This window comes from Microcaecilia unicolor, chromosome 6 (assembly GCF_901765095.1).
Source record: "Microcaecilia unicolor chromosome 6, aMicUni1.1, whole genome shotgun sequence".
In the NCBI taxonomy this organism is placed as follows: domain Eukaryota; kingdom Metazoa; phylum Chordata; class Amphibia; order Gymnophiona; family Siphonopidae; genus Microcaecilia; species Microcaecilia unicolor.
The window spans coordinates 215,376,732-215,399,908 of record NC_044036.1 but is presented as its reverse complement, the minus strand read 5'-3'; the positions used below and the strand labels follow the sequence as shown (position 1 = coordinate 215,399,908).

The 23,177-nt window shown below is 40.1% G+C and overlaps 1 protein-coding gene across 4 annotated transcripts in view; it reads right to left on the bottom strand.

The window, feature by feature from the left end:
• The window catches only part of GRIN1 (glutamate ionotropic receptor NMDA type subunit 1), a 703,940-nt gene that overhangs the window by 14,229 nt on the left and 666,534 nt on the right, over positions 1-23,177 (bottom strand). The window contains exon 20 of one of the 4 annotated variants that reach the window (XM_030206505.1): positions 17,863-17,973. The exons of 2 other annotated variants lie outside the window; for them this stretch is intronic. In XM_030206505.1, the coding sequence (XP_030062365.1) occupies positions 17,863-17,973 (111 nt within the window). Of the gene's footprint in view, positions 1-17,688; positions 17,974-23,177 lie in introns of those variants that run through there. One more of the 4 variants, XM_030206504.1, reaches the window with a different exon arrangement.

Below are 23,177 nucleotides of genomic sequence, written 5' to 3'. Positions count from 1 at the left end.
AAATCTCCTTACACCCAATAAGCTTGCCTATAAAACATTTTTATAAAGTGGAGCTGCTATATAAATAAAATATGTATATAGAAAAATGAAAGCCAAGGATGAGATGTAATGAATACATTTGCAAATACTTCTGCATAGGGGGTTGTGACAAGAATCTTGAGTGTTTCACTCCTATCTTGTGGAGGCCTGGGGTTAGATTTGATTCCCTGTACTTTAAGACTTGCAGTCATTTTTAACTACTGTATATGGATGCTCCCAATCCATTGTAAACTTTCTGTGGTGGTGAATGGTTCTGGCACCAATTCATGCTATTTACATGGGAAATATGTGACCACACATCTTGACACTGTTTGCTGGAAATGGCCACATCATTTGGCCAACTCTCCCATTTCTAGCAAATAAGTCTCAGAAGCATACCAACAGAATGATATGGTAAATCAAAAGCTTTTCATGACATGGTTAGAATAGGTTTATTTTCCTGCTCTTAAAGATTCATCTGTATTAGTATTGTTTTTTTTTCCACCAACCAGTGCATGAAATATTTTATTATAATTAGTAAGCCTACAACTATTTGACATTACATAACCAATCAAATCATTGCAAATCACAATAAATGTAAATCAAAGTTCAATAATATAAGATAGAAAAAGCCAATGTGTGTATGACACATCATGGCATAGACGTCATCAGTCGAATCATAACCATCTTGGTCAGTTTGATCCCTGAACTTACAAGATTAGCTTTTGTCGAAAATATTACCATCAAGGTTCACACTGATGGAAATCCTCAATTAGCATTAACAGGTGCTAAACTTTTCTGGAAAACCTAAACACAATTTTCAGTTTATTGCATTCTTCCATTGCAGTGTACATAGTCAGAAAAGCCTCTCTAACCTACAGTGACCAAGACTACAACATTGTCCTCATGTGATGTTTTGACTGATTCATCTCCTGTTCTCTAATTAGTCTTTGATCTTTGAAAGACAGAGATGCTTTTGGAGCTTGCATGAAGCATTTTATCTTATTTCCTCATGGGTCAATTTTTTTCATCAGCACACTTCTTGACAATTAGCAGGCAAAGATGTTTGGCAGCCATTGAACAAGTTTATTTAGATCACTAAACATTCTCACAGCTCCACAGATCTTTGGAAGATTCAGTGTTGCTTAGACCACTCTCCATACCTTTCTGATGCAGAAATAATGAACCTACTTCAGCCTACATCCCTCTATTTATGGATGTGTTTCTTCTATGGTCTCTGCTAGTTCTCTCTTCCTTTCAAATAACCCTATACTGGACAATTTTCTGTACTGCTTCTGGATCATCTTAGTGCTTCTCTTCCCCCAAATACCTGTCAATCAGTCTCCTCCTCCCCCCCACCCCACACACACTCTCTCATAAAAAGAAGCTGATGGCATAAGGAGCAGGTTTCCTCCTTTTCTAATATAGCTAAATGTTAAGGCCAAAATTAGAGGAACTCCTTCAGAGGCTGGATCCATCTGTCCTATGTATGAGCTATGAAGTCCAGTATCCTGTTTCAAACAGTGGCCAATCCAGGTCACAAGTATTTGGAAGGATTTCAAAACATAGCTAGATTCCATACTACTTAACTCAAAGGATAAGCAATGATGGTTTATAGAATTTTTCTTCAGGAACTTGTCCAGACTTTTTTTTTTAAATCCATCTATTCAAAGTAATACATTATTGATTCCAGCTCTAACAGGTCTGCAAAGTTATCCAGTTCCATTATGGAGATTTTAGGCCTGTTACAGATTCTGACACCTCCATCCTGGTGCATTATAGGACTTACAGCACTGAATTCAATGGGTAAAATCAGGGATTAGAAATAGTACACTGCTTTAGGATGTAAGTTTAAAATCAGGACTGGCCAAAAAGTCTTCCTGCTGGAACTAAGTACCTTGGCAGCTCTGCTCTAATCATCTGCATGGGCATCACCACAAAGGGGCAAGGTAACAACTCCAGAAAATCTGCCCATTCTCCCTCTCTCCTGTACCCTCTAGTGGCATGGCGCAGTAAAAATAACATTTGCCGTGGGCTCTATAGACCTGACTTAAAATGGGGGTGTCATGGTGCTACAGACACATCTAGAAAGGCTGCTAAAGCAGTAAGAAGTGGTTTTCAGCATACTCCTGCTTCTCTTTATGTGAGATGCAGAAAGTGACAGAAGCAACAGTGCATTCAGGAACACTTCTTACTCTCTGCTGCAGCTTCTCCAGTTCTGCCTGTACTGCAGCACAGTGGAAAGGGAAGGAGTGAGGGAAAATCAAGGAGAAGGGACAGGGGAGGAGCTAAAAAGCAACAAACAAAGCTATTGCAGAAAGACTAGCCATGACAAGATGAAGGGGAAAAAGAAAACCATCTAACTGACCTGAATGAGAAACAAAGGAAGTAGGTGATAATACCTGACCCATAGGGAGGGAGAGGAGGAGAAAACAGGTCTACCTCTGCTCTGGAGCCTTGATTGAAAGGGGCAATGAAGAACGAGGTGGAAAGGCAAAGTCAACTCAACCACCAGCTGGACTAAGCATCCACCTAGGGCTGCACCAATGTGTCAATCAGTGAGTCCACAAAAGACTAATCCATGCATGCATGAGGCCTTCTGGGTCCTGTCTCCTCCAAACTACCTGTTTTGATGGGACTAGGACCCTGCAAGTCTTGAGCATGTGTGGATGCTCAAGGCCTCATGCTGGAAGCAATAAGTCTTTTGTAGATTTTCTGACTGCCCTGCTGGTGCCACCCCAAATGGTCTAAGGTAGGGATGCCACTGAACACTGTAGGGAATCAGGAGATGCTGAATACCTAGGGGGGAGAGGGGAAGGAGAGAGATATTAGACACTTTGGGAAGGGAGAGAAGTGGAGATACTGGACATATTGGGGGTAGAGAAGGGGAGAGATGCTGAATTATTTTGAGGTAAGGAAGAGACATGGGGAGGAGGGCCTTGAGCTGCCCTTTGATGGTGGGTGCATGTGGTTGAAGGTTCATCTAGGGCAGAGATCAGCAACTCAGGTCCTCAAGTGCCACAAGCAGGTCAGGTTTTCAGGATATCCACAATAAATATGTGTGAGATAGATTTGCATACAATGGAGTTTGTGCATGCAAATATATTTCATGTATATTCATTGTTGATATCCCGAAAATCTGATCTGCCTGTGGCACTTGAGGACTGGAGTTTCCGATCCCTGGGCCAGGGAGGGGAGATACGGTACAAGGGTTGCATAAAAGAGTAGGGGTGGACCAAGGAATCTCATCAGCCGATGGTAAGTTGAAGAAACTTTATTCAGACCAGATGTGTATGTGACTCAACATGGGACCGTGTTTCGACAGATCTATCGTCTGCTTCAGGGGTCAAACACTACATACAAAATAAATATATATATAAAAGGTTAAAAACAAGAAATCCTTCAATTTACATATAAAAACATAAAAATAACAATAGGAATGACAATCAAAATAATAATAATAGTAATGATAAAAGTAATAACGCCAATAAAAATAACAATAATGAAATGGAATAGTAAAGCCAATAGCATAAATGGCATATAAAGTAGACACAAGACAGAACGAGGATGAAAACATAATCAAAAACAATATTAAAAAAAGCAATGAGATATATCATGAATAATAACAGGACTGAACTTGTGATGAAAATCACAAAATATGGGTGCAGAAGTAAAGAAAAATATCTGGTAGTAATATCTGAATAAAAATTAGGAAAAGGAACCATTATAAAATCAGAAAAGGAAGAACATTGGAACACATAATTATCCAGTCATAGTATTTGAAAAAAAAAAAAGTCAGTACTCAAAGACTAGTGAAATGATTATAAATAAAAATGATATAAATAAATACATGAAAAAAAAATAAATGAAAAGTAATCAAATAGAAAAATAAATAAATAATATGACAGTAAATATATATATATATATATATAAGAAAATGACCCAGGAGAACTAGGGGGTTCTTTTACTGAAAAAGGCATGGGTTTTCAGTGTGCACCAATCCATTTTTCAGCGTGCCTGTAAAAAAGGCCTTTTTAAAATTTTTGCCGAAAATGGGCGTGCAGCAAAATCAAAATTTCCACGCATTTATTTTGTGTCTGCGACCTTACTGCCAGCCATTGACCTAGCGGTAAAATCTCATGCAGTAACCAGGCAGTAATGACCTATGTGCATCAAATGCTACTTGGCACACATCCAATATGTGTGTCCGAAAATAACAATTATTTTCGGCCACGCATATCGGCTGCGCCAAAAATGAAATTACCACAAGAGCCATGCGGTAGTTGGGCGGTAACTCTATTTTGGCACAAGTTGGGCGCGCATAGACACGTGGCTTAGTAAAAGGGCCCCTAGGTGTATAAACAACGTTGTCAGCATGTTAATATACTCAATGGGAAGTAACAAGATGGGAGGGGAGGGAATGCGGTGCATGTTAAGAGAAAAAAAAGAAGAAAATGAAAAATAATGAAATATGAAAAAAGAAATCAATCAATAAATAAAAAGGATATCATTTGATGAAAACTGTGTTGCTGAACTAAAAGCTGTCAAATTGAAATAAGGTTTAAAAAAGCTGACAAAACTCGAGGTAGTCATGGCACACAAAAAAGGAAGAACAAAAATGTAAGGGAAAAGAGAAGAAGAAAGAAAAATGAAAAAGACATGGGTGATATGGGAAAAGTAAAAAAAAATATATATACAAGCAGAGTGATAGAAATGTCAGTTGCCCATTGTAAGCAAATTGAGGAGAGGGCAAGGAGTATCCCATCTGTGCATGTATACTGAAAAAATATGGACAAAGTGCCACAACATAAAAGTATCAGGAAGAAACTAAAAAGAAAAAAATAAGGTATGCAGTGAATGCTATATCAGTAGTAAAGACCAATATGGTTAGAACTAAAAATGAAAAAAAAAAAACATATAAGGAACAAAAAAAGAAAGCAAAAAACATAAAAGGAGAAAAAAGGTAAAATGTTTCTGGCATATAATAGTGTCTCGCAGATATGGAGTTGCTCAAAAATATATAGAGGAAAGAAAGGTGTAAGCTTAAAAAGAAAAGCAAATGGAAGGCGGGACAAAATACAGCGAAGATGAAAAAAGCCGCCACTGCAGACAGAGTTGAATAAAAGTAAAAAGGCAAAACTGCAGGCATAATTGAATAAAATGCTGTCCACTGTGCAAAGGTGTGTAGAGAAATGACCATAAGGAAATCAGTCTGATGTAGGGAAACTAAGAATAGGAAATTATGAACTAGAATTGAAATATACAACTAAAAAAGCCGTAGCGGGGAAATTTAACAGAAAAGACTTACCGCTGTAATGCAGTGCAAATACAACAGACGCTGTGGAGTCCGCCAAAAGCAAAAAACGCGAGAGCATACTGATGGGCATATATAAGCTGAGAGACATGAATATTCAACAATATTACATATGCATGTCATTCCAACTCATGCATAATGACAGACAAGTGAAAGACAACCTGTACCAAAAACATGTAAAATATGGAAAGTCAGCAAATAGAATGGAAACACGGTCCCGTGTTGGGTTACATACACATCTGGTGCTGAATAAGGTTACTTCAACTTACCATCAGTTGATGAGATTCCTTGGTCCATCCCTACTCTTTTAAACTGTTTTTTTGGACTAAACGTGGGGGTTCTCTTACCCTGTTGGTTGCTGTTCTGACGCACTAGGGATTGAATGCCATTGTGACACTGATTGATGGTTTTTGTGTGGTGCTAAATAAGTTAAAGTCAAGCTTTAATATTTTATTTTTGAAACAGCTTGTGGTTGGGAAAAAATTCATAGTTTGCCTCAAACCGAAAAATGCTTATCCCATCTATAACTAATTTACTTTAGTTTTTCCCCTTAAATATTTCTGTCTAGAGCCACGATTTGTTTATGCAAGAAGCAGTATGTAACAAAGAGCAATATGGAGATTTTGTAACAGAGATGCATGTTATATTGTGATAGAAATGCATAAGATTTAATAAGTCCTGCAAATAAAAAAATGATCAGGATCAAAATTCCGTTATTCAGACAACAGGGCATCAAAGCAAATCCTAAGCGCAAGACAGCTAAAATGCAAACTACATAAAACAAGGTGCAAAATGCAGAAAGTACCAAAGTGCATCAAAAAACTTATGAAAGGAGGCAAGAAAATGCCAGTAGGTCAATCAGTTGTTATTTTGCTGTTGCAGGACAGTTGGGTGATGAGAGGAAAATCTGAACACATAGCTTCTTTTCACTTGTAGGCTTTTGAAGTTCTTATATCCATGTTGAACACTGTTTTTTTTTTTTTTTTAAGCTATGGTGAAGAGAAAAGGAAAGTTACATACAGTTCTATCAAAGGCTGTCCAGCTATCACTGCTGCAAGCTCAAACAAGTTGAATGGATCATTTTGTCATGCAGACCAGACGACTAATGAATAGGTCCGCAGGATTAGTGGGAGTTGTATATCCTTCTTCCACCAACTTGGCACAGACTTTTAATTACGATATTGTTCCCCATCCTAAAGTTATTTACATTGATGTGGATTAAACTGGAAGACCTGGGAATGCAAGGCCATTTATGTTTGATGCCTTGATTTGTCCAAAGTTGATGGTGACTGTATTGCGTCTCCAATGATGATGTCCAGAATGGCTGGTGCAGATGCAGTAGATTTAGGTGATGTTATTTCTTCTCTTGTGGCCCTGGCTACGACAGTGTCATGGAATGGAGTAGAGGGGTTGATTCTTGTTGACTTCTTTGGTGGCCTCAAGAAGCAATTTTCAGCGAGATCAGTTTTGGGGTTGCTTTTCCCAGTGACATTAGAAGAGAGCTATTACTAAGCTGGAATCGGCTGTTACTGCGAAGGTTGATAAAATGCAAGATACAGTGAGTACTTTGGAACTACAATCAACAGTTCAAGAAACCATTGTTGCTGAAAATAATACAAAAATTATTGAATTTGGATCTCAGGGGGCCCTACATATAGTCCATGAGTACTACTTCAGGTGTATATAATGTGTTAGGAAGAAAATGGAGAATCTTTAATTTAATATTAAAAGGATACATTTATGGGATTATTAACCTTATCAAAATTATTATGGCAGCAGATTAACTTTTTAAAAATAATATTTGATAGAAGTTCTTGTGATACCAAATGAATCATTCTTGCCTCTTTCAAGTGCTTATTATTTACCTGACATAAGGGGACTGTGTTCAAGAATTGGAGCAGAGTAGAAACTGGATACAATTTTATGATGTGTCTATTGAGAGAACTACACTATAGAGAAACTATTGACAGACAGGGACCAACTGGTCTACTCAGTCTGCCTATTTGTGCCTGCCTACTATGGTGTTAAACATGTTAGGCTCTAGCACCTTGTAGAGAATCGATATTTCATTTATATGTTTTGAAGAGAGATGTAATGTTTGAGGTCAAAATCTGAATTTATCTTAATGATTAATGCTCAAGCTAGAGGGGAAATGATTTTATGTTTGCAGCAAAGAGACCAATTCACTAAGGGGGTCTTTTACTAAAGATTAGCTTGAGTTATCTGCAGCAGGACCCATTTTATTCCTATGGGCCCTGCTGCAGATAACTCAGTCTAATCTTTAGTAAAAGACCCTCTAAGGATGTTTTCCCATTATGTGTCTGTGGGAAAATACCTTGATGAATCAGGCCCAAAGTCCTTCAGGCACTGATGCAGAGTTTAACCTCTGATGTTTGTCCAAATGCTGAATACAGCCTAAGCAATGGTGGGTGGCCTTAATACACAGAGGGCCACATGTAATGCACATAGCTCCATGGACCCTCTTTAATAAATAAATAAAGGCCCTGTTTACTAAGCCTCGCTAACTTTTTAGCGTGTGCTAATGGTGGAGACACCCACAGGAATATAATGGATGTCTCTATCGTTAGCACGCGCTAAAAAGATAGCATGCCTACAGCACGGTTTAGTAAACAGGGCCCTAAATAAATAAAGATTTAACTAAAAATGATGGAAACTAACTGCTAGAGTGGCTATTCTGAAAATATTTGTGAAATATAGTATTTAAATTTGCCAAAAGTCTGGTTAATGATCTTTGCGATGTAGACTTCCCATGGTCCCCATTCAGCCTGCAGGCTGCAGGTTGCCCACCCTTGACCTAAATATATCTTAATACTTCTTTATTGCTTCACGAAGTAACTAGTCCTCTGGATCAAAGAAAGTTAGGTTAGCCCCAGATAAGACTCTCTCCTCTAACTTGAATATTTCAAGTGCATAGATTATAAATCTGTAAGCAGTAAGTGAAAGGTTTCCGGTCATGAGTGTAACTTCTTCATTTACTAGCAGTGCAGGTAATTCTATTTTCCATTTTTTCTTTGCTCTTTTCCTGGAATATAGAACATTGCACTGTGTTTTGAATTTGAGGTAATTTGGGTTACCTTGTCTCACTATTTACTTCATTTAGTCATATTACAATTCATGAATTTATTTACTCACTACCCTTGTCATTAAGAATTGAATCTTGATATAATGTATTGTTAGAATGTATAAATAAGAAGAAAAAACACTCATGAAAACCTTTAGAACAAGGTATCACAAACTGCAGAGTGGTTTCTTGACTGTTGTAGGATGGTTAAAGATCTAAAGGTCTTTATTCTATGGGGATCATCTCCACATAAAAATAAGCAGATTATTTATCCATTTATCTTCATGCCAGATTTTCAGCCAGTAAATCTATTTAAACTGACCACCAAATATGTGATCGTAAAAACTGGATAAGTTATTTATTTAAGACAGCTATGTATATGGTCCTACTTAAATGGATAAAGTTACCTGGATAGCGCTGAATATAAAGTATTATGTGGCAACTGGCCCCAAACTTTCAGCAAAAATATTTATGTGGTTAACTAAATCAACCATATAAATCATTTTGAATATCAATCTCTTTAGTTAGTAACTAAAACTAGAAAGTGACGATCAATATTCAGCTGGTGGTGCTCAGCATTTTTTAAAATGCTCACTGGTGTCAGTTAAGTTAGACTCCTGTATTCAATGCTAGGTTGTGTCCAGGCGCTAGCATTGATTTTCTGGGTCAATGGCAACACCTAGTAGTTATTCAGTACTGATACTCAGTATTGTACCCACACTGCTAAGCAGGTAAAATATTGCCAGTATCTGCATAACTTCTGGGACCGCCCCAACTCGGCCTCTGGACTGCACTGGCTCTGCCTGGAGAGTGTTGCTGCAGTCAGAGGGGATATTTAATGGCACTGTCCGATTAAGTGAAGCTGCAAATTCCCTCCTCAGATGCTCAGCCGTTTTGAATGTCAGGCTCTGAAAACATACAAAGGCTTTAGTAGCCCAAACCATTCCCAAACTGCACAGTGTGAATTGCTGGACATAGCTATAGTGTAGAGTAGTATGGCTTAGTCCACTTGATGAGATGGTCTATTACTTATTTTCCCATGGAAATAGCAGGTGCAAAATCCACAGTACTCTTGTATCCACATACCTCATAGCTACCTGAGTAGCTTTTCTTTGAAAATTAGCTACATCTACATGGGTTCAAAAGTACCCACAAACCTTGCACCTAGTCAGGCAAGTAAAAATTGCTCCCAATATTTCAGCTCTCAATGTTTCCAGCTTCTAAAAATAAAAATGTCTTACCAGACTGCAGAACATGGCACACATGTTCACACAGAACATGCTCTGATACCTTTACCTTCAAAGATCTTCCTTCTTTCCCAATAGAAATGTGAACCCAGACTTTTAATTAATAAAGAAAGAAAACAACAACTAATAGAGTTGGGGAACTGGCTAGATTTCAATGTCTCAGATTGTGGTATACAAATGGGGCTTCCTGCACTGCTTCATCAAACATATGCCAACTAATAAGCAATTCTAGAAGTTGAATACTCAGAGAGAGATTTGAATATGAATGACAGATATAAATCAGTCAAAGGTGGTGACTAGGATGGGAGTGTGATGCAACTTGAAGACAGCTGGGTAGGGATGTGCATTTGATAGCGTGCATTTAGTTTATTAGTCTGCCTTAAAAATGTTAGTACATGTTAAGCTACAAATTAATACATAAACAGAGTGCATTAAAAAGTTTTATTGAATGTATTGTATTAAAACAAATGTGTGCAATCAACAAAAGCATTCAAAATCAGGACAAAAAAAAAGACAAATGAACCAAAATAGTTTTGTCTTGTGCACATCCCTACCAGCCGGCTGGATTTATCATTTACCAGCTGAACTACATGAATGCTTAGATTTGATTTTTTTTAATATACAAGAAAGTTGTTCTTTCTTTATGAAGTTATGCTTCTATGTGAATTGTCATTTGGGATCATCCCTTTGAGTTAACTGTGAAGTGTGAGTGACCTTTCTGAGTTTCACTATGAGGCTTCACTCATGCTTGATATCTTTGGTGGAGTTTTGTAGTAACAGTCCATTATAAGCTTTCAGGCTTTCTGTATATTTCTAATGATTATTTTGATTGGCTTGGCTCCAGCTTTAGTGATTATGAATTTAATCTTTTGATACTTGTCTTGATGGAAAGAGAGGCACTCTGCCGACGTTCTCTTTAAATGAAGTGATCATATTGATTGTCCTTAAGCTCAATTGTGAGGTAAATTTTATTGCAAGATATATTTGCAAGAGTTTATGATTAGAACCAGTTCTAAATACAAATTTGAGGTCCTGAGTTTGTTGGTCCTTATAAAATCTATTAGCCTATTGATTTTTCTCCAAGTGACCTGAATGGTCTTAGGTACTGCAGTTGCGGCCCTCAGCCATGAAGCTGTCATATTCTGCAATCTTGGAATGTCCAGATATTTGCCTTGTGCAGTTTTGAAATGGTTTTTTGCTGCTGCAACCTCAGTGTTTTCAGCTTTTCCACCACTAGATCGTTAATCATCCCACAACAGTTAAAACACCATCTTGCAGCTGTAGGATTTTAACAAGTTACTTGATGCACTTCAGCAAGAGTTGCATACTGTTTTCTACAGTTTTCTTGGCATCTTAGGGGTGTGTGTGTGTGTATGTGTGTGTGTCCTATTGTCTGAATTAAACAGATGGTTTTGATCCTGCTCATTTCCTTTTAATAAAATGGTTTCAATGGAGCAGCTTCATTGTTCAGGCTCCTTTTACTTGTTTATATATTTGCCATCCCTTAGTCATTTATCAGGGGCCCACCAATGTCCCTCCTCTTTCTCACATCTGCTCCTCAGTAGGGCTGGTGTTAGATATGTAGGAACCCAGCGCAGAAATCGAGAAAGGGCACCAAAACCCATTTGTAGGCTATGTTCTGTTCAGTTTTGGGTAGGTTTTGGGCCACCAGTGGCATGGGTCCCCCAAACCCCTAACACCAGCCTGCTCCTCTGTCTACCTCACATCTGCTGTCTAGTCATTTTTTAAGAGACTACCAATGGCCACTACTGCTCCCTTCACTGTCACTTATCAGCAACTCACCATCCTCCTTAAAATATCTCCTCAATCCCTTATCAGAAGCCAGCCATAGTTCCTTCATCTTCTCCATATCTCCTCTCAGTCATCATATCACTTCCCTTTTTCTCTAACCTACCCAGCTACTTGTCAGAGAACAATCATAATGCTTCCAGCACCTCCAGATCTCAGTTGCTTGTAAGGTGCCTGTCAAGTTGCTTGCAAGGAGTAGCCTAGTGGTTAGTGCAGTGGACTTTGATCCTGGATAACTGAGTTTGATTCCCACTACAGCTCCTTGTCACTCTAGGCAAGTCACTTAACCCTCCATTGCCCCTGGTACAAAATAAGTACCTGAATATATGTAAACTGCTTTGAATGTAGTTGCAAAAAAACCTCAGAAAGGCTTTATATCAAGTCCCATTTCCCTTTCATATCTCCTTCTCAGTCACTTGTCAGAGACAAGCCACTGATCCTTCTTCTCCCTCACACCTCCTCCTTCTCATCAATCACTTGTCAAGAGACTAGTTGTGACTTCTATTCCCTCCAACATCAGCTACTTGTTGGAGGCAGGTCCCATTCCCTCACATATGTTATTAGTGAGACTTGCAGCAACTCTTGATTCTTCCTATTTCCACCTCAGCTTCTTGACAGAGGCCAGCAATGACACCTGTAGCCCCCTCCAAAGCATATCAGTTCTAGAAGCTGACTGTGGTTTTTCCCACTATCTTTGATACCTACACTTTAGTCACTTTCAAGAGGCCTACACCATTAATTAGGTTAATTAGGAATTTCTGATTGACAGCCCAATTGTCAGTTCATCCTCAGATTGGTGGAAGATATCTTGGCAAGATTTGGATAAACCAAGATACCTAGTGCTGAACTCTGACATATGTTTTTTAATGTTAAATTAAACATTTAAAATTCAGCTGATAAAGCAGCTTATTAATTTTTTCCCTGAATACTTCCAATATTTATCAGTGAGATGTCACAAAACTGTAAGAATTTATGCCAGGGAATACCAAAGTGCAGAAAAACAGTTTGAAGATACAATTTCTACCTCCTCCTCAAGGCAGAAGTTATGTTAAATCCAGTTGTTGTGGGTTAACAATGTCACTGCAGTTTCAGTTTCACCATGGTGTTTATGTTCACTCCTGATTTAGAAGCATTTATCTCAAAATGTTCAAAGTCAGGAATGGACAGAAAGCTCTAACCCTCTGTTAGCAACACATTTACCAAACTGAAAAAGTGATATGTCAGGAAAGCACAAGTTAATATATGATTCAGTTCATCAGCCATGCCCAGCCTTCCCACAAGAGGTCAAATGAGACAACATTACTACTCTGTGTCCACTGAAACACACAGGCTATGCCCAGCAGTAGTGGCAGCCTCCTATTCAAGGTAGGATTGTTGCAAGACCTGCCCAGGCAGGCAGGTAGGCAGGCAGGCAGGCAGGCAGGCAGTTTCCCCTACCTAAACAGGAAGAATTCCTTTATTTGACAATGATAATTTTCTTTTAACAAGAGCACATTTATTTATAAAGCAACTGTTTTCAGTAAATTTGAATCCAGAAATAATATTTTTTGCATAAACATATAGGAGAAATGCTGGTGGAAAAAAGACCACAGGATGAGTGTGGAGTGGTGAGTGCTGGCTCAGCAGAAGCATACTGCAGTAGAGCCTATGAGGTGAGAGCACATTATGGTGATTATAACCTAGAGGTCTCCTCCCCCCAAGAACCAGAATCCAGGAATTCCAGGGCAAACATCTTAATACAAGTGCATCTTGCCTCCAAAATTCTTAGCACAATAATGCCATTCCCCAAACTGTAGTGTTTAGCTGGGGAAGGTGGTGTCACTTCTGGCATGCCAAGAAATTTACTGTAATATCTCCTTGAGACATCGTTGTACAAACATGGAATGCTGGCAGCATTGTAGTTGGTTTCACTTTGAATTTGAATTGGGCTCCTATGTTATAAGAACTGTTGATCCAACTCACTAAAAGCTGCTTCCATGCCTTAATCGATGACTTAGAAACTTGTACTCAGATGCGAAAATATGGCTAGAATAGAAAGCAGCGTCTATAAGCAGCGAGTAATGACAACAACCAAATAATCCTCCTTCTCAGAACTGACTTATACCAGGGTTAACAGCTAAATTCTTCTAGAACACACTCCCCATTCATAACTGGTATAACATTTGGGAGGAAATGGGCAAGGTGAGATACAGATCTTATACTCAAAGCATTAGAGTAACCTGAACTTGTAACTCTACAACCATCACAATGAGAAGCAATAAAAACTCCTTATTTTGGCTTAGATTTTAGTTTATGGAATCCCAGCTGGTATTCTGAGGACTCTGTCCTACTGCATATGGCACCAAAAACAAGATATAAACCAGAAAAAGGAGATTTTATTGATGTTTTTGCTGATTTTACCCCTTTTTGATATCTTTAATGGACTTAACGGAGCACGTCCCAAACTCTACAATTATGGAAACTGGTCAGAAAGCAGCTATCACACACTGAGTAATATTTCAAAAGTACACATGCAACATCAAGTAGCAGCACTTACACAATATTCAACAGAACGCTTAACCATTTAATTGTCATGTTAACAGCTTTCTCATAAGACGTTAATATATGGCATCACATACATAATGGACCAATCACATATAGCATATATGTGACGTGAGTTGCAACACTCCTAGTTAGCAAAGCTTCTTTAAGACATTGCAAAGCAATTTCAAAATGAAATTCTTAAAGCAAATCTATACCACTTCAAGGAGCAGAAATTGCATTATTTCTTCTTACCTTCCTCTGGAAACCTGCTGCTTGCAACTGTTGGACAGTGCTGTACCAAGGACTATGCGAGAGGTGCGGCCCAACAGGGCAAAAATATGGAGGGGACATAAACATTTCTCCCAGCTCACCATCAACTCTCATTAGCAGAGAAGCTGTCAGGGCAAGGGAGTGCCAGTAGGCAAGTCCCACAGGACACAACTATAGCTTGGTACAGTCCTGCTGTTAGAAACAGGATTTCTGTATAGAGGGATATTTGGTCTGACTCTTCATATTGGCAGGCCTATTGTGATAGACATGGGGAAGCCACTGCTTGTCCTGGGATTGGTAGCATGGAATGTTGCTACTATTTGGGTTTCTGCCAGGAACTTGTGACCTGGATTGGCCACTGTTGGAAACAGGATACTGGGATAGATGGGCCATTAGTCTGTCCCAGTATGACTACTCTTATGTTCTTATGTAGGCCTTATGTTAAAGACTTTATCGTGTATAAAAGCTAGGTTAGTTGATGCATACATTTTAGGTAAGCTAGTATGGTTCAAGGAAAACTGTTTGCATCTTGAATTGTAATGAACTATGCAACGCGTAGCACAGGAGTCCATATGGATGAGAAATTGCTGTGATGGGAAGGGAGGAGAGGCAAGCCAAACTGGAGAGTTCTATGGAGAATCTGTGTGTGTTTTTGAAGTTAAAATGAAATAAAGTGAGGGGCTGAAGTTAGAACCCACATTGTTCTTTATGATGTGAAACACATTGAAGAAATGGATTCCATTTCCACTTACATAATAAACATATTTCCTCTCTATGAATGAATTAAAATGCAGACATTTGGATGGTGTCTTCATATTTTGGAGTTAATGACAATATTTATTTGGTGAATGTAAAATGACAAAACCAAGTAATAGCTTCCTTGTTAATCCCTGGTGAACTAGGCACCTGCTTTTGTTGTGGGATTCATAAACTCAAGTGAATATTTTGGGGTGCATGCTGACATTTTGAAATCATGGTTTTTAAAAACAGAGCTGATTGGGAACATTGTTAGCCCTACCGCATGTTTGTAAAATGGCTCCTAACTTAGCTGGATAAATATTCTAAAAATAAATTATGCTACTGCCTTAAATTTCAACTTGTTGAAAGGCTAATGATTTGCTTTAATACATACAGAACAGCTACTTATTATACTCAAGATGGAAACTTCTGAAGTATTACCCAGTGCACAGTGGTCAGAGGCTTAATTCATGTTAAAAAAAAAAGAAGAAGCTATTTAAAGTATCCTTCTGGTGATTACAATCCCAGTGTCATAAAGAACTCCTTTGTGCTGCTGCTCTGTGATTGAATCTTTAACATAATCAGGCTGCACCTGAAAATTAGACTATCAGGTCCAAGGGGTCTTCCTTGTGGGTATGATTTCACTGCACAGTGAAAACATTTTGAGGTCTGCTCTCTTATTTTCTGTGTAGTAGCTGAGTTTGTAAAAGTTATGTTTTAAATCAGCAAACTGAAGAGGTCTGGGTTAGAAATCATAAAGCAGTCACTCATTGTTGCACCATTTAGGGACATGCATTTTGCAACCATTTAGGGACATGCATACTGAATAATAAAGTTCTGCTAGGTTGTTGACAGTTAAACACTAACATAAAGCTTTACAGGAACACAAATTCTTCTACCAGACTAGCAGTGAACAGTGTGAGTCTAATAGAGCAGTGTAAGTACCTTGCTTCAGATCAGAAAGAACAGGCAGGTCACTTCTGGTTTTATAGCTCCTGCTCTATTTACATTCTAAGGCCCCAATGCTCAGGAAAAAGCGTTGTGCTAGAGGCCATTAGTGCTGGACTAGCACCCACGTTCGTGAACATACCATGCTCAAAGGCCATCACCGCGGGGAATAGTGAGTGCGCTGAGAGATAACGCATCAAGCATGCAGATGCATGCTGATGAGCTAATTCCCTATTCCTCCTCAATGCTCGGGCAGCATGCCAAACAAAGGTGCTCCTCCTGTGGCAAACCCTACGCCATCTCAGAACTGGCATTAGGGTTTGCCAACACATTGGAGAAAAATAGGGAGACCGGGGTCAGAAATCATCCCCCCACCCAAAGTCCAGTGGACCCCAGGCTCCCACCCCACAAAGACATAACCCCCCTGAAAATAAACAACACCCCAGTAGTCCATTTGGACTCCTGGCCAGGACCCTGACCTCCCCCCAGGGTTAGCCCTGGTGGTCAAACGGAGGCCCCCCAACCCTCTCCTACATTGAAGAAAGGAGGAGGGACCAGGATTCCCTCCTCCTGCTGTGCACCTCCTCAAAATGACAGCGCCCTAGGATGCACTGGGTGGGGCTTAACTGCCATATAAGGATGCATCAGGCAGGGCAGGGTGCCATCATTTTGAGGAGGCACCCAGCAGGAGGAGGGAGTCCTAGTCCCTCCTCGTTTCTTCAAGGTAGGAGGGGATTGAGGGAGCCACTGTGAGACCATCAGGGCTAGCCCTTGGGGGGGGAAGTCCTGGCCAGGGGTCACACTGGACCACCAGGGTATTTATTTTGGGGGGGGGGGGGTTACATCTTTGGGGGGTGGGGAGCTTTGGGTCCACCAGACCACCAGGTCCTCACATCGCTGGGGTGTGGGGGGCCTGGCATCCACTGGACCACCAGGGCTTTAGGTTATGACAGGTCAGTGCTTTGTGTGTGCATGTGCTCAAGAGTTGTGCTTAACACAGCGCTCTGGAGTTCATGCCCAGGCACAATCCTCCATTGTGCTTAACGCTTTGACTTAAATTTGCAGATCATTAGCATTGAGCATGAGGGAGCTTCTCAGATGCACTGATCAGGCATTATTTCTCCGGCGCTGTTTGGAACAACACTGGAATTTTGAGAATTTGGGTGTACATGCTTCTGAACAGAGGCTTTGAAACAGGCTGGAAAATTAGGACTTGCTTATGAGTTCCTTCTGAACTGAAACTAGATGATAACTGTGCCCAAGGCCTTCTTCACCAGAAGAGCCTGCTAGGCTAGTAACGATATTATAGTACAATCTGACTGGCATCTGTGCCAGGGTAGCATTGTATCTTTGTCAATCCTCATCTCTTCAGTAAAATGCCATAATAACAAACAAAAAAATACACGTAGAGAATGGGAGACCAACATGATTTCCATGGTGTATGAACAAGTGCCCAAATCAAATAAAATGGCTCTATTTAGGCATTGATGACAAACAAATATAAATACACTAAAAAAAACAACAACAACAACAACAACAACAAGAACAACAACAAAAATGGATTAAGGTCAAGGTTGGCACCAGAAAATTATGCAAAAATTAAATCAAAAAGACTTAGCAGATTCTCAAAACTATCACAAAAAAGTTACAAACCAGTTCCTTCTTTCCTTGAGAACTCAAGGGTCCTTGGAGTTAGACTGGATGACCGACTGATTGACTGACTGTGAACGAACATGAGGCTACAAGAGACTGTATGTACAAGAGTAGCTTCTGAATGGGGCACTGGCAGTACATGGGATGGCAAGAAGAAAGAAAGAGACAGAAAGCATGAGTGAGAGACAGAAAGAAGAGGGAGCTTTGAAGAGAAAGGAAGAAAGAAAGAGAGAGGCCAGAATGATTCTTCTTCTCCTTACCGTGTCTTTGGAGGACCTACGTCTCTTGAAGCTGGAGGCCAGGGTGGAGGTGATGGACCTAAAAGAGGCTTTCTTTTTAGGGTCTGGTTCTGCTCTACCATTTTTTCTATCCTAAAATGAATATGTATAAGCAATTAGATCTCTAATGTGTTTTTTTCTTGATCTAAACCTAGTTTTATATTGTTTGAATGTCCTTCCCTTAGGTGAGATATCAAAAGCTCAGATTGGCTCACTCCAAATAATCATCCACATTGGACTCGTTTGGGTTGTTGCCAGCCTGCTGAGACAATGATTAAAACTATTCTGAATGGTTTAAGACTGGGACAATCTTAATAACATTTTGCAGGTTGCCCAGTGGATAACTGCCTTCTCTATTAGCTGTTGTTTGAATTAAAAGCATATTATTGGGTGCCTAATTCTCCAACGGCCCGATGATCAGAAGCAAATGCAGGCGCTAGTAGCCATTAGCACCGGACTAGTGCCCGCATTTGCCTGCGCCCCAGGATCAGAGCCAGTGAGCGTGTAAAACAACATGCTCGCTGGAGCTGGCGTTAAGGTTTGCCAGCAAAGGAGGAATGGGGGAGACCCACTGAAGAGGTTTGACAGGTCCGGGATTTTCTCTCAGACCTGTCAAACCTAAGCCCGCCCCAGAAACAAGGCCTGCTCCCACCCCCCAAATACTAAAGAACCCTGGTAGTCCAGTGAGACTGCTACTTCCCCGCCTCCCCAACATTGAAAAAAATGGCCTGGTGGTCCAAAGAGACCACTAGCCCTCCCTCTCTTCCTGTGTCCAACCCAGCACTTAACCCTTAAAAGCACAAGGTAGGCCGGGGGGAGGGGGGGGGAGTGCCGGGAGGAAGGGAGGGAGGGCTAGCAGTCCCACTGGACCACCAGACCATTTTTTTCAGTGTTTGGGAGGGGAGGTAGCGGTATCAGTAGACCACCTGAGTTCTTTAGTGTCTGGGGAGTGGGCTTAGGTTTGACAGGTCTGGGAGAATATCTTGGACCTGTCAAACCTCTTCTGCTGTTTGAAAGGTCCGGGCTTTTGACAGCCCGGACCTGTCAAACAATTTCTGCTGGAGGATTGTGCCTTGGTGGCAGAAGTACCCTTATGAACAGAGCTAGTAGCGTGCATAAATTTGCATGCTATTAGCTTTGTTCAAAGGAGCGTTATAGCCCCGTGCTGTTCCAGCGGAATTTTTAAAGCGCTGTTTGGAGCAGCACGGGGCTTCTGATCATCGGCCTGCAAGAGAGCAGTCTACTGTGCTCTGTAGATGAGACATGCTCTTGTAATTATAAATTCTCTTTAAAATTACCCTAACCCTCAGCTAATTGGATCTAGGGACAAAATGCAGTGTCTAACACTAACACATGTGTTTAAGTGTTATAACCTGACACAAGAAAGATAGAAGGCTGCATTAGAAAAGAGGTCATTGTATGAATATTCTGTTAAAAAAAAGTCAAAGATTGTAATGGTGCATTTGTGCAAAGCATTATATTTCCAAAAGAAAAGGATAAAATGGAAGAAGGTGAAGAAGCAAAGCTTAAAGTTGTATGACATCATAAAGAAAATGTTAGGAAATCATAAAGGGAATAAAAGAGGGAAAATTCAATCCTGTTGTCTGTTATACCGCCGATTTGGTATAACCTAAATTTATTCCACTGGGGCATAGACCACACTGATGGGATAAATTTTTGGTTTCTGCATACATGCACAAACGGAAAGTAAAAGTAGGATGGATGGAATGAAATCACTTTATCCCATGGCATCTGGGAATGGTCACAGCAAAGCTGTGATCCCCAAACCAGATTGTTAACAAAGAAATCTTTCCACTTGCCTGCCTTCTAGCAATGTACCAGACTCTAGTATGTTGACGTTTCCACCTGTGGAAAGGTCTTAGATTGTAAAAGTGCTCTTTGCAAGAAGACTGCTTTCTGCATACCCAGAGGACTGCATGTATTCTGGCTAACTGGTGACCCTGTCATATTCTTCTTACTGACACAGTGCAAGAGCTTCTAGAAGGTTGGCAAGTGAAAACCAATGGTATGTGTATAGCAGGATTTTCGAAACCTGTCTTGATGATTCCACAGCCAGTCAAGTTTCCAGGATATCTACAATAAATATGCATAAGTCAACTTGCATATACAGGGTATCCTAAATGTGCAAATTTATCTCAGGAATATTCATCATAGATATCCTGAAAACTTGACTGGCTCTGGAGTTGCCAGGACACATTTGGGAAGCCCTTGTGTATAATACCCAGGCAATAGATTACTTATCACCAGAGCTGGGAGAGTGGAGACTAGGCATCCTGACTCTATGGTGTTCCATTGTATGCCTACCATGATCACCAGTAATTGCCATATGAAATCGATTCCACAGTGGCAATAACTCCTATTTCCCCAATTATCACAGGATATGCTGAAATAGCAGGAACGAGATAGTGCAAGTGCATGTTACATTCTGTATCCATTCCAGGGGAAGAGCTCCTTCTACAGTGATCAGAGAAATAACAAATCCAATTAAGGTGGTTGAAAGAGGGCAAGGATCTCTTCCTTAGGAGAGTCTCGCAGAAGTAATTAGCAGGAACTAAAGGCATTATTAGATGTCTAGGTCTCCTGGGTCTGCAGACTCCAAAGGACAGAGCAAACACCATAGGCTGTGCATTTCAAATCAATTCCAGTTTGAATTATTGCATCTGCACTTTTGTGGCAAAGATTTCAGGGTTGTAAAACATGTTTAACACATGAAAATGGCTATTATAAAATTGTGTGGGGGAGGGGAAATATATGCATAAAAAGTAGGCACACAGCAATCTAGCACCAACTTTTATGCAATGTAAGGGCAATTCTATAATCTAGGCACCCACATTTATGTGCTCCATGTGTACATAAGTGTACAGTTATCCATGAAAATACCAACAGAGTGCCGAAGCACTATTCCAGTGGTTCCCAACCCTGATCCTGGAGGCACCACAGCCAGTCAGGTTTTCAGGATATCCACAATGAATATTCATGAGATAGATTTGCAAGCAGTGGAGGCAGTACATGCAAATCTTTCTCTTTAATATTCTTTGTGGATATCCTGAAAACCTGACTGGCTGAGCTGTCTCCAGGACAAGGCTTGGGAACTACTGCACTATTCAGTAACAACATGCCTAACATACATAGCACGGAAATGCAAGGGGGGCATGTGCATGGGTGAAACATGGATGGGACTCCCACTTAAGTGGGTAACTTACAGAGCACTGTAAGTTACACATGCTCTTGTCACACTTTGGTGCTCACAGTTATGCCAGGTCTATGTTTGGTGTGACTGCAGGCATGTAAATATTAGTTGTGGCAATATCAGTTATGCTACTACTCTATAGTGGGAATCTGGATGCCCAGGTTCCATAATGGAATAGGCTTTTAAAATGTACATTCAGGGCACCTAAATGGAGGTACTCGGTTGTAAAATTGCCCCATGAGGGCAATTCTGAAACTTGGTCCCAAAATTAGGTACCTAAATGCAGCACACTGAGCCTCTCGGCACCAAATTCTGTTAATCAATACTAATGTAAATTGGCCTTTATGTGCCTACAATTATACCATGTCAGTAGAAGGTATAACTAAATGCAGCACTTTAGCAGGTCATGTACAGTATTGTATAAGTTACATGCCCCACCCACTTGCATATACACTCTATGCAAACTGTGCACCTACATGATTAAACAGCACTGAGAGCTCAGCTAACACACATGCAAATGTACGTTTGCTCATGTGCTAGTGTTCTATAATTTTAGGGCCCTTTTACTAAGCAGCGGTAGGGCTAATGCGCGGGTACATAAGTGCATAAGTATTGCCATACTGGGACAGACCGAAGGTCCATCAAGCCCAACAACCTATTTCCAACAGAGGCCTATCCAGGTTACAAGTACCTGGCAAGATCCTAAAACAGTACAATACATTTTATGCTGCTTATCCTAGAAATAAGCAGTAGATTTTTCCTAAGTCCAGTTTAATAAAGGTTTATGGACTTTTCCTTTAGGAAGCCATCCAAACCTTTTTCAAACCCCGCTAAGCTAACTGCTTTTACTACATTCGCTGGCAAAGAATTCCAGAGTTTAATTACACGTTGAGTGAAGAAAGATTTTCTCTGATTTGTTTTAAATTTACTACTTTGTAGCTTCATTGCGTGCCCCCTAGACCTAGTATTTTTGGAAAGAGTAAACACGTGATTCACGTCTACCCATTCCACTCATTATTTTATAGACCTCTATCATATCTCCCCTCAGCCGTCTTTTCTCCAAGCTGGAGAGCCCTAGCTGCTTAAGCCTATCCTCATAGGGAAGTCATCCCATCCCCTTTATAATTTTTGTCGCCTTTCTCTGTACCTTTTCTAATTCCACTGTATCTTTTTTGAGATGCATTGACCAGAATCAAACACAATATTCGAGGTGCGGTCGAACCATGGAGCGATACAAACGAATTATAACATCCTCATTTTTGTTTTCAATTCCCTTCCTAATAACACCTAACATTCTCTTTGCTTTCTTAGCCACCGCAGCACTCTGTGCAGAGGGTTTCAGCGTATCATCAACGATGATGCCTAGATCCCTTTCCTGCACTTGCTTACATTAAACGTCATCTGCCATTTAGATGCCCAGTCTTCCAGTCTCATAAGTTCCTCTTGTAATTTTTTCCACAATCCTCTTGCAATTTAACAACTTTGAATAACTTCATGTCATCAGCAAATTTAATTACCTCACTATTACTCCCATTTCTAGATCATTTATAAATATGTTAAAAAGCAGTGGTCCCAGCACAGACCCCTGGAGAACTATTGCCACTGAGAATACTGACCATTTAACCCTACCTTTTAACCAGTTTTTAATCCACAATAGGACACTGCCTCCTATCCCATGACTCTCCAGTTTCCTCTGGAGTCTCTCTCGATGTACTTTGTCAAACGCCTTTTGAAAATCCAAATACACAATATCGACCGGCTCACCTTTATCCACATGTTTGTTCACCCCTTCAAAGAAATGTAATAGATTGGTGAGGCAAAATTTCCCTTCACTAAAATCCATGTTGGCTTTGTCTCATTAATCCATGGTTTTGAATATGCTCTGTAATTTTGCTCTTCATAATAGTCTCTACCATTTTGCCCAGCACCGACGTCAAGCTCACTGGTCTATAATTTCTCCGATCTCCTCTGGAACCTTTTTTTAAAAATTGGTGTTACATTGGCCACATTGGTACGCAGGCACCCAGTGGTAATAGTTGGCACATGCTGTTTCCCGAAGTAGAAAATATTTTTCTATTTTCTACTG